We start from the raw sequence: 12600 nt of genomic DNA, 5'->3' as shown, positions 1-12600 counted from the left end.
CAGCAACCTGGGTCGGAGCAGTGTTGCGGAACGAACGTGTTATTTACTTGAATAGCACGAGAATTCTGGATCAATCTGAAAAATCTCTATCCCTTCCACACAATACTCCTTTCCCCCTGCCGAGTGAGTCACGCCTACCCCGAAAGGGAAATGGCTGAATGGTGTAATAATAAAATATCTTTTATCATAGGGATGGTTCTCAGGAGTTGGAGCGAGGTTTCTCAACACCAAAAAACTTCGTCTGGTATTGATTCCGAACGGTTAGACTTATTACTCTCTTAAATATGTATTAACTTTATCGACTTTGTAGTCGAATTTTGTCTCGCATGTACAGAAATCACGGTAGGGGTAGTTAGTCACCACCCAAATGAAAAATTTGGCAATATTTTTGCATGGAATGCGTTATTAGATTGCCAAAAACAATTTCAGCAAAAAAAAATCGTAAAAAAAATTTTTTTTTCGTCGTTCAAATGAACGTTCTGAACTTTGCGGTCATCAAAAAATAATTGCATCGTAATTTTTTTGTTAATTATCGAAATTTATGTAAATAACGAAAACAACATGCATATAAGTTTCAATCTGATTAGAATTGAAACTAAATACAACGAACTTCTGGGAAAAAATGGACTAAAGTCGATTAGTCGTATTTTTCTTTAAAAAGGCACAAAAGGTAAAATAAAGTCGAAAATGTCGCATGATCCGAGCCCTGCAAGCTGACTAAATGAAATAACTAATGGAATAAAAAATCTCACGTACTTCACTGGAAACATTATTGTCCCCATCGCCTCCACGTTTCTGTCGTACGCGTTTCTTAGGAACTCGCGTTTTGCTGCTTTCTTTGTCTCCTTCTCCACTCTCGACTGTGGAATTAAGATTGCGTCTAATCTTTAGGCGAATTCTGCCAATCACTCGCTTAAGCTTGCTCCTTTCCAGGAAAATCGCTTCCTCGTCAGAATCATCCTCTTTCAAAATTACCTCCTTTCCTTCCCTAATCAAAAAATAATATTATAAACTATACAATATACAATGTATCTACGCAATTTTTTTTAAACAGTTCGAAATATTGTAAAGGATATACAGGAATTTAAAAGGATTTTAAGAGAATTCAAGGGATTTAAAAGTATTGCAAAGAATGTCAATAGGATTTCACAAGATTTCCAAGGCTTACATTTATTCTACAGAATGTTCAAAGCTGTTGAAACATTTTAAAGGATTTTAAAAGCTTTAAATAAAGTTCAAGAAATTTCACAAGAATTAATTAAGGGTTTTGATAATACTATAAAAACTTGTAAGCGGTACTTTAATGAATTCCACAATATTTAAAAGTATTTCAACAGAATTAAAATATTTCACAAATTTCATCAGTTTTCATATTATTTCACAGATATTTTCAAAGAATTTCAGGAATTTCAAAGCTTTTAGGATATTCTAAAGGAATTTTTAAGGTTTTGAAAAATTTCATGTTATTTCAAGAGATTATATAGGATTTCAAATGTTTTAGGGTACATTATAATATTCCAAGGGATTTTCAAGGTAATTAGAAAATTTCAGAGAATTTCTGATTTAAATTATTATTATAGATTTAAATTATTCTAAAGGATTGAAAAAGATTGTATGCGGTTTTTAAGAATTTTATAACATTTTTAAAGATTTGGAAGGTTTTTACTTGACACATAAGGCTTTAGAGTATTTTTAAATTCCAGGGGATTTTTAAGGGATTTTATTGTACTTACAAGGATTTAAATGATTGTAACAGAGTTTAAAAGCTCTCAATGTATTTTAATCAATTCTTCAGGATTTCAAGAAATATCAGATTTCATGGATCTTTACGGGATTTCAAAGTGTTTTTTATTTCAGCGGATTTTAAAGATGTGAGGTAATTTTGTAATATTTCAAGGGGTATCATGGAATTTCAAAGATGAAAGAGTTTTTAGATATTTTTAGGTATTGTACAATATTGCAAAAAAATTTCAAGAGCCTACAAAATTCCAAGGAATTTGAAGAGATTTCAAACCGTTTAAAATATTTTAGAGTATACTGAAATATTCCAAGGATTTTTCCAGAGAATTCAAAAATTTCAGTAAAAATCCAAGAATTTAAATTATTTTAAAGGATTGAAACAAAATTTAGGCAGTTTTTAAGAATTTCCTATAGTTTTGGAAGAATTTTTAAAAGGTTTTAGTTATCTTGACAGATTTCAAGGGTTTTTTAGGGATTTTGAAGGATTTACCAGATTTTTCATTATTTCACTGATTTTAGGGCACTTTAGAATCTTTAGGTAATTTAATACTTTTTTCAGGATTTCAGTAAATATCATAAAAATTTATGAAAATTAACGAGGGTTTTTAAGATATTTAATGGGGATTTCAACGGATTTCTCACACTAGTTCATCCCTATTTCAAAAGACCAAAATACTAACTTTTCCTCCACTTCTTTCAACTCTTGAAGAATCGGCATGGATTTCACTCTTCTATTGCTCAGAAGGTTCCAGAGGATAGAGTCGGGCTTTCTAAGCTTCGGATTGACTATAATGGTTTTGGTCGGAGTCACGATAATATCCACGGGAACGTCGTGCGCTTGAAAAAGATCGGACGGCAGATCGTCGAGAATTTGATGATCGTGGACAGTTGTCGCTATGATCGTGTCTCCGTTCACAGCTCCCATCTTGGTCATTATCGCGAATTCCAGATCTGCGTATCCCTCACCTTCACCGATTCTGTAGCCCGCAGGACTCACACATACCGAACCCAGAACCACGAGATCCACCTTTAATTAAAAACGGTTACTTTCAGCTGATAGAAAATACTTAACTGTAGGTATCCCCTTCGCTGGCAGGAAAATTCTGATACATAGTTACACATCATGTTAATAATCGATATCAGGGTTACTATAAAAACCGAAACTCATAATTCCCTGACTTTTCCCCGAAAAATTTTTTTATTTTCCCTGACAATTATCAATTTTTTTCAGGTATAAAAACATCCTTATAGCTTGGAAATCAATCATATTAATGCAAAAAAAGGGTTTGTTCTAAATCTATTTTAGATACTTTCAGTGACAACAGGCATACATAATTTTATAAGCGTATAAGTAATTTATACACAAAGTTAGTCAAGACGAATTTTCAACAAAATATTCCATTCTTAAAGAAGGAGATGAACTTTTAATTAAGAAGATTAATTTTCTTAAAAAAAGAAGAATTTTCAACTAAATATATGAATTTTGAACCGAATAGATGAGTTTTCGACTGAAAAAGATAAATTTTGAACCAATTATTTATTTTCAAACAAGAAAAAGGCATTTTCAAGCAAATAGTTAAATTTTCAATCGTACAGATGAATTCCTTAACTAAATCAGATTAATTTTTACACTTAGTTTTCAATCTAATAATATGAATTTTTATTTTAAAAAATTATTTTCTAGGAAAAAAGTTGAATTTTTCGCCCAAAAATACGAATTTTCACCAAAATAAATACATTTTCAACAAAAAAAAAAGAAATTTTCATACAAAACAGGTATAGTTTCCTTTTGATTTTATAATATATATATTTGTGGAACGAGTGCACAAAATAGGCGATTACCGAAGAGTGTGAAAGTTGCAGCATGAATCAGATACTCGAATCACACGAGTAACTATCGCCTGTGCGTACGTGTATCACACGCTATTTTTTGCAACTACCACCCGAGAAAATTATTCAGCAGTTGTTTACACTTTTCACCAAAATACAGATCCCGTATGGTGGGTTTCAGGTAAATTTTTGTACCATTTTTTTATAGGAGTTTGCAACAATATTTTTATTTTGCCGGTGTGCGAAGTTACTCATCTCTAAAGCGTCATGATTATTCCCGCACAGTCGGTTAGATTTAAGTACTTTACGTATTATTTAGAGGCATATAAGTTCTCACTTTCGAGGTGGATGTTGTACAAAGATAATTTTCATCCGAAACAAAAACGAATTTTCAATAAAATACTTAATTTTTCAACCAACTAAAACCAAATATTTGAGTTTTCAAATAAAAACAATCAACTTTCCACTTAGAAAAGAATAGTTAATTTTTCCAAAATATATAGTTAGGTTTTCAATCGAAGAAATTAATTTTTAACCAAAAAGATCAATTTTCATCAAGAAGCTTAATTTTTTACCAAATAATTCAATTTTCCACCGAAAAGACGACTTATCATCGAAAAATGAAGGGTTCTTGCATCATAGAACTAGATAAACAACATTTTTATCGAAAATGAGTTTTTTGCATACAAAAATCTTTAAAAAGTAAATACACATTATGGTAAAGATATTTTTTCGATGTATCATTTTTTTTTAATTTAAGTTTTCGTTACAAATTAGTAGCAATTTTAACGTAACAAGTTATTTCAAATTTCAACATAGATACTTCTTGAAATTATCTTTTTTTTTATCAAACCTTTTTTATTCGCATTCAGCATCCCAATATCTCGGGAGCAATCCTTTATTTTTTCCAAAAAAAATTGAAATTTCGTTTTCTAATCATTAGCCAGGGCCGCTTTTGAAAACCCATGAAATTTTAATCTCAAAATTCTCGGTTGATTTTCTCGGCATTGAATCTTTTTTACATTAAACTTTGCTTGTCAGTATTCAGAAACGTAATATCTCGCAAACTCGTTTTTTTAAATATATCTTTAAACTGAAAATTGATTTTTTTAGCGACAAAACGTTTAAAACAATTTAATTGTATTCTGTTAACCTGGTCCTCAAAAGCCAACAACGAACATCAACAGTTTTAAAGAAACATTCATTAAATTAACTAAAATGCGAGAGTTCTATGCAATTCATACAAATTTAAGAGAATTGGAAATAATTCAAAAATATTTTTTATAATCAAGATAATACAAAAGAGTTTAATTAAATTTCTACGAATTCTAGGTGATTTTAAAAGACTTTTGGAGAATGAAAAAAATCCATTTTATTGAGTAAATTCAAAAGAAATCAAGTGATTAGAAACAAAATGCAGGCTAAATAAAAAAATTCAAGAGAGTTCAAGAATTCAAAATTTGTAACAAATTCAGGAAGGATTAAAAAGATTTCAAGGTGAATTCCAAATAAATTTAAATTAATTGAAAACAATTCTAAACATTCTATTTATAACAGGAAAATTTAAGTGAATTCAGAAGAATTCACGGGAATTCATAAAAATCGTGACTCTCAATTTTTTCTTAACTTTCGATAATTCCCACACCTGTAGCAACCCTAAATTCATCATATTTCATTATTTCGTATTATACTTATATTATCTCATCATTCGTTTGTGGGCGTGAAAAGAAAGGCTTGGATTTCAACACCTTTTGCATAATTTATATTTCTAATACTGTTTTCAAAGTATTTTACTATCAGGAAGAAGTTTTGAAAAATCTGCATAATAGTAAAGAAATAAAAAACCAAACAAATTGAATAGATGTATTATTACTTACCTTCAGATTTACGCCTAAACCAACTGGTTTTTCGAGTTGTTGAATGCCATGCCTCGTCACAACATTTTTTAATTCTTCCTCAGTAGGATTAGTGACACGACTAACGAGATTAAATAGACCCGACTTCAGTCTTGGTTTTGGAACGAGAATTTCTTTACCATTTTCGAGAGCTATATTCTTCACTGATTCCTGGGGTTTATCAGGACTAATTTTTATAATCTGAGCCTGCTTAAATTCTTCTAATTCGCTCAATCGTTTAGCTGCCTCTGCTGCACCAACAAAATTTGGTATCCTATTGTGTGCATTATTGGAAGAGAGGGTCACAGCTTCCTTCCTGAGCATATTAACCCAGATCTTCCGACGAAACTTTCGTTTAGTTTCTCCTTCTACCTCGGCTAAAAAAACAATCGAGATTCTTCATGGACAAACGATTTAACCCAGAATTACTTTTAAAGAACTCTTTTGTTTGGAGAATGCAAAAAGTTTCTGCGTAGGAGGCAGAAAATAATAAAGTTTAACAACAAATGCTAAACACAGGTCTTGATTTACGACCTAGCCTTTTAACATTAGAGTGACAAAGGAATACATTTGTCAAGCCACATAAAACGAAACTTTGGTTAATAAGAATCTGTTCATTTTATGTAACGACCCTTGAGATTCTAACGCTTGTAAATAAATTTCAATTTTACTCAAATTAATCAATTAACAGAAGAAATTGTGCAAGAATATAAGAACGATTTGCAAGACTTGGAGTATGACATTTAAAAAAGAGATGTGCAGTCGTTAATTCGAACAAACCACTGACACATTTCGAAGATGCTTGAAAAACTTATTTGAAGTATTCATTAATAAATTTTATTGCTACAGCTTCTTATCATTATTAATTGTTAATTTTTTATGAAGAAAAAATGTTCTTTTTTTACGTATTTTATTTATAAATAAATATAGACAGAACCTAATAATTACAACATCTCTCAAGCTAATGGTATTAATAATTAGTCCCGAGATATCGTATTTATTAGGTTCTGCCTGTATCTATTTATTTATAAATTAATTGCCCAAGTGTAAGCACATTTAAACTTAACGATAAAAGAATTCATGTTTAAGCCATTAAAAACAAATTTAAATCAAATATGGAAGTGTACTCATTGGTATACAATTTCAGAATAAATTACAATGTGAAGCCTAAATACCTAAACAAGTTTAGGTATTTACCTAAAATCCCCAAAAATGAAGAAAAAATACCTTGAAATCTTCTAGATTCTTTTTCGTCAATTTTGGAAATTTTTAAAAAAAGTTTGAATTTTTTCAGAACTTCTAAATATCGCTCAAAGTTGCTCAAAATTTTTCTAAATTAAGAATTATGCCATCGTCATATATACATAAAAATTCAAAATTTTCACTAAAAAATAAAAATTTTTAAATAAAATATTCAAGGCTTCCTATTTCAAGAAATTCATGTTTAAATTATTCATTTTTTAATATTTGATTTATAATTACTCATTTTAGATGAACCATTTAATATTTATAAATATTAGACAATTGTTCTTTTGCTTAATTAAACCATTTTTAATTGAATGGGTTAAAAATTGAACATTTTAAATTGAAAACAACATTGAAAACAAAATTGAAACAACATTTAAATAGAATTGTTAACTAAATAAAAGCGTTTAATTATGATTCTTTTAATTTGAAATGATTTTAAAATGGAAACAAGTTTATAAAGTTTCAAGCGGACGATACAAATTATTTAAATATTAACTGAGGCTTTCGAACTGCAACAGTTTAATTTGGTGGGTTCAATTCTGTAAATTGCTTACTTTTAAACAGTTACAATCTCATCTTGTAAAATCAATTATTGTTCCATTTTTAATATATGAACTACTAACAGTTCAATTAAACAAACCCTTAATTAATTTATATTTACAGTTTACCAACTTTAACGTTTTGTATCAAAAGTTTTCAATTTCAAACGACTTTAATGTTTAATTGTTTAAGACTTGAAGTCTTAAAAGCTACATTTTAAAATTCTTTAAATTAAAAAAGTACGTTAAAAAAAAGAAGACCACAATTTGCAAATTTCTAAATTAAAATATTTTAGAATTACGTATTATAAACTTACTGACTTAATCATTGAAAAAGGTAAGAAATAGTTAAAACAAAAAAATTTTAATGTTAAAACCTAGCTTATTTTAAATTTCTAATATTTCAAGCGAATGGACAGAATTTTCTTCTAAAAACATGTGAAATTCCTAGTCAAAAACAAATACACTTTCATTTGCTGGTCTTTCGCGAAATCAAAAAATTTCCGGTAATCTCCCGGTCCAGCGACCACCCTAATAATTTTCAATCAAAACTATAATTATTAACATACTATACATACATACTATTGTATTTAATCAATTTAATTAATTATAATTAAAGTAACTCTTGATGACACAGAAGTCAAAATAATGTAACCAAGACCAGCTAAAAGGTTTCGCTATAAACAATTTCTGAAAAATCCTCTCTCCAGTCTACACTAATTTATGAGACAAATTGAAAAATAATTTGAGTAATTATCTTATGATATTTAGCTTTAAAAACCAAAAATCCAAATTATTTAACCATACCTTGAGAATCAAATAAATTTCTCAAGGTAATTTGGAGGAGCTTTTAAGGACAAACAAGAAATTTGCCTGTGAGAAAAATGTAAACATAAACGCGCAGTCGATGATAAGAATTTATATCTTGTAGCAACTCTACAAATACGGAAGTCACCTACGTGCGTGACTCATTATATTTTTATATTCTAATTCAGCTCTGTTAATTCATATCACACATTCTTGTTACTGAATCACAAAATAATCCATGCGCTTAAAAATGTATCCTTAATAGTTATAAAATATGTTTCGATAAATTTATTCTTTAATTATCCTGAATTATTGAACGAAATAAAAAACATTACAGGAAAATTAAAAAAACAAAACAAATGATGAATATAAAATGCGAAAAATGGACAAAATTAAATGTTTGCGATTTTGAATGAGAAGTGCAAATTTATAATAAATGAGTGCAAAACTGTACTTGCATATCACATAAAAATTGTATAAATATATAAAAATTATAGAAAAATATAATAAAAATATTTTTTCTTAATAAAAAAGATGTTTTACTTACCAGTCTTTTGTTCTGGCATTGCTACTTCTTGATCTGGTATTTTCTCCATCAGGTTGTCGACCATCGTCTCCAATCGACCTGGAAGGAATTTTCACCGAGATTTTCCGCAAAAATAGATTACTTGTTCGTATCCTTTTTTCCCCCTATTTCGATTCTATTCCGAGCAATTCCGAGTAACCAAGCTGGGTAATAGAACGCTATAAAAATTCACCAGGGATTCAAGTTCCGGATTTACTCAAAAATTTAGAGTCATTGAGTTGAAAATTTCGTAAAGAAAAGTCAAATAATTTGATTTCAGACACAACGGACAGGTCGCATTGCTTTGCTTTCGTGTAATTTTTATAAACAAAAGTCGGAAAAACATGAAAAAAACAAGTTCGTAAAGATTCATGATTCAAGGCGACATGCGCGTCTATAGATACTTTCGTTTTCTTCACTTGGTGATATGATTTTGGCGAAAAGTACCGAACACTCACGAAGATATCAGTAGCGTACTTAATTCAATAGTGCTTTAATTACAAAATGCATAAAACTATCTTTTTCTTTTTTACATATTTGACAAAAAATTATATCTAAGTGAAAATCACTGAACCTGAAGCAAGTGATGTTATTATAAAGAGGTTAGTTTTTCCAGAAAAGTTAAGATAAACCAAAATTAGTACGTCTGCGAATAGAAAGAGCAAATCCCAGGGCAGAAAAACATGTTACGTTCCTGGTACGAAGCTGATCAGATGTCGACTGCTTGGATCCATCGTGGAAAATGGCTTTACTGGCGAGGAACGTCTGCAGGGTAATTTCCCAGGTGAGGAGAATTAGATTCAAAAATAGGAAGAAAGACTTATCTAAAACCACTTTTAATTCTTTCTATCGTTTGAGATTAATTAAGATGCCTGGGGATCTTTTGAAGTCCCGGAAGTGATATTGAGAAGTAGATGTTAGTGCGGATAGCAAAGATTTTTGCAAGGGCATTCCAAACACGAGTTAAATTTATCATTAAATATTTATTGATTTTTCGCTAATTTATTGCCTGATATGTAGTCAATTTTGACGCAGTCGCGTCCATTTGAAGAGAAGTACCAATTACGTGTTTATCGAACTTTGACACCGACGTCTGGTTTTTAATTTAATTTATTGATCCACATTTCGATTGAGCAATATTTCTTGTTTGTTTTCTTAACAGAATAACAGGGTCAATACAAAGTGAGTTTAAGAAATTTGAGTGTTATTTTCGGAATTGTGCCTCCAAAAACATAAAAATAAGCATTAATTTTTGTGTAGCATTTATTATTTTCTTAATATTCTTTACGAAGTTATTTGTAATTTCAAGTTTGTCATAAATGATTTTTGAGAAATAGCTATACAAAAATTTTACCAAATGTTCAAATTCAGCGGGTTACTTTTTTCACCGTTGGTCACATTTTTTTTAAAGTCTACAAAATTTTTGTTTGAAAGTATGTGGTTAATAATTCAGGTTTCGGAGCACATGATTTTCAATATTGTTCTCGTAATGTCTCAATTTTGTATAACATATTTGATAATTTAACCTAATGTTTTTACCATAAATCACATCTCTATTCCTCTGGGTTACCCCTTTTTTAATTCCTATTTCACTCTCAAAAAAAGTTAAAGCTGACACATTTGAAACATGTTGAAAATGTGAAAGCCAGAACCCAGGTTGGCCCGACATTGCAGCAAATTTGTATATACCTAAAAAAAAAGTTTAAAAATGCGAAATGCAGTTATTTAATCTTACGTATGAATAGTACTATTGTACAAATTACATTTACAAGGACCAGAAAAAGATTTTTAAAATGCGAAATGCTTGAATGGATCTATACTATGAAAAATACTTATTATATATTTTTATAGTATTATTAATTTTAGAGCAATTTCAAAATTTGAAGAAAAAACATTTTTAAGAGTTTTAGAAATTGTTCTCAAAAGAAACAAAAAGTTGATCAGGGAAAAGGCAGAGAATTTCTGTAAGAAGCACTTTAAGTAACTGATGTCAAGAATAATTAAGGCTGCTACATAGCCACTTTTAGTCAATTTAAAAAAATGATAAGATCACTTCAGTCACTTCCAGTGGCATAGTTAAGAGATGGGGATGTTTGACCCCCCCCCCCCCCCCCCCCCCCCCCCCCCCCCACCCGCCTGACAATGAGGTATATTTGCTTATTTTTTTAAACTATCTCAGTTCATCGTACATCTGATATACCTTCGTATACAATTTTTTCCGCACCCCTGTGGAGATTTATGACTGAAGTTAATTAGGAGTTTAAATCATAGTTTTCATTATAAATTTAGTAATTTTTTTCCCAAAGTGAAATTCGGAATGCTTACAGAAAAACAAAACTTTGGTGCTATTTAAAATTTTTTATACAGCGAATATTTTCAAGTTAGAGCGTTATAAACAATTGAAGTTGCACACAAATTGACAATTGTGGCTTCATATCTCGGCACCTGTACGGCCCAGAAATGTCGAAAAAAATGTAAATCATTTCTCATTATTTTTTTAAATAATGAGGCATTTGATTATGAGAATGCATTCTTAGTTAGCATTATCTTGAGCCTTTTCATTATTTTTTCATCTTTTCAAATCTTCTAAATATTTTTGATATGCTCGAATTCTTTTTCTTCTTCCACCTTGCCAAATTAAAATATTTGGCTTTAAAAATTTCTATACCTTCTTTCAAAATTTTAGGAAATCAATTGGAATGTCTCTGAAAAATTATAAAAAATTGTCTTAAAATCTATCAGATGGTTTTTAGACACATTTTGAAATATTGAAAATTAAACATGTTTTTTTTTCTGAAAATACACTAGCATCATCAATGGGCAAGGTAATTTTGAATACATAATACAAACTTCAAATAACTAATTATGCTTAGGTTTATTTTTATATTTGTTTTCAAGGTTACATAAATATAATTTTCCTAAGAATTTTGAGTAAATTAAAAAGATTTTTCAAATTTTTATATATGTCAAATTAAAATTAGAACCAAAAAGTTGAGCTTCGATTAAGTAGTTGTATTTCCAACAACACAATTTTGCAGTTTTGGTAAAAAAAATTCAGATGAAATTTCTATCAAAACAGATAAATTATCATCAAAATTTTTTAATTTGCAAACGAAAAGGATTTTTAGCCTGAAATAAATAAAAACTTGAGGTAAATTATAATTTGAAGAAAAAATGTATTTTTATTACAAAATAAAAATGTGTAATGACTATTTATTTTCTTACTTTCTTCAAGGTTATGTAAATATAATTTTTCTAAATGTCTCGAGAAAAATTTAAAAGGATTTTGAAAGATTTCAAATATGTCGAAAAAGTATCTAGAAAATTTCTAAAATCTTTCTGAAATTTCTGAAATCTTTTAAAGTTTTAAAATGTGTGAAGCGCTGAGTTGTGCTAGGTGCTCATGACAACATTATTATGAACAATATTCATGTTTACCCACTTCAATAAATTTTTTATATTCCATATTTTTTAATTGTTTTCATATCTCCATGCATTTTTATAATTCTCATTAAATTCTGCTTGTGTTTCTCAAACTCCTCTAAATTCACTACAGTTTTACTGAAATCAATGAGTTTTTTTAGATTTTCAAAATTATTGCTAATTCATTTGAATTTCAATTAAATTGTTTGAAATATTATGAATTTATCTTCTTCTTTATCTATTATGAATTTCTTTCTTTCAAGTTCACCAGGAATCCTTATTAATTCCATCGCATACTTTATATTTATTTTTAATTCTTTTAAATTCAAAAGAGCATTAGTCCCATTTTGGTCTTTAAATATTAATGGTACAGGAACATGAAAAATTAGTCAGGGAAAAATCCGGGAAAAGAAGGGAATTTTGAAGCTACAATATTTTTTCGTGTGATAATATAAGTTAAATCCTTTTGACATCTACAATATTTTAGGCGCTCAAATTTGAACTATTTTTAATTTTAATTTAAGAACATTGAAAAGTGTAACTTTAAATTTAC

The 12600-nt window shown here is 29.0% G+C and overlaps 2 protein-coding genes across 2 annotated transcripts in view; one reads left to right on the top strand and one right to left on the bottom strand.

Moving 5' to 3' along the window:
- Positions 1 to 8974, bottom strand: part of LOC117166929 (methenyltetrahydrofolate synthase domain-containing protein) — a 21828-nt gene extending 12854 nt beyond the window's left edge. The window contains exons 1-4 of the mRNA XM_033351394.1: positions 8607 to 8974; positions 5448 to 5842; positions 2421 to 2767; positions 757 to 988 (exon numbers count right to left, since the gene is read on the bottom strand). Coding sequence (XP_033207285.1) covers positions 757 to 988; positions 2421 to 2767; positions 5448 to 5842; positions 8607 to 8670 — 1038 coding nt within the window. The 5' untranslated portion in view covers positions 8671 to 8974. The remainder of the gene's footprint in view (positions 1 to 756; positions 989 to 2420; positions 2768 to 5447; positions 5843 to 8606) is intronic.
- Positions 8975 to 9310: 336 nt separating this feature from the next.
- LOC117167371 (isocitrate dehydrogenase [NAD] subunit beta, mitochondrial) overlaps positions 9311 to 12600 on the top strand; it is a 10058-nt gene continuing 6768 nt past the window's right edge. Inside the window, exon 1 of the mRNA XM_033352249.1 lies at positions 9311 to 9408. Within this exon, the coding sequence (XP_033208140.1) occupies positions 9367 to 9408 (42 nt within the window). The 5' untranslated portion in view covers positions 9311 to 9366. The remainder of the gene's footprint in view (positions 9409 to 12600) is intronic.

Source organism: Belonocnema kinseyi, chromosome 2, assembly GCF_010883055.1.
Source record: "Belonocnema kinseyi isolate 2016_QV_RU_SX_M_011 chromosome 2, B_treatae_v1, whole genome shotgun sequence".
NCBI classification, from domain to species: domain Eukaryota; kingdom Metazoa; phylum Arthropoda; class Insecta; order Hymenoptera; family Cynipidae; genus Belonocnema; species Belonocnema kinseyi.
This window is presented reverse-complemented; position numbering and strand designations above follow the sequence as displayed.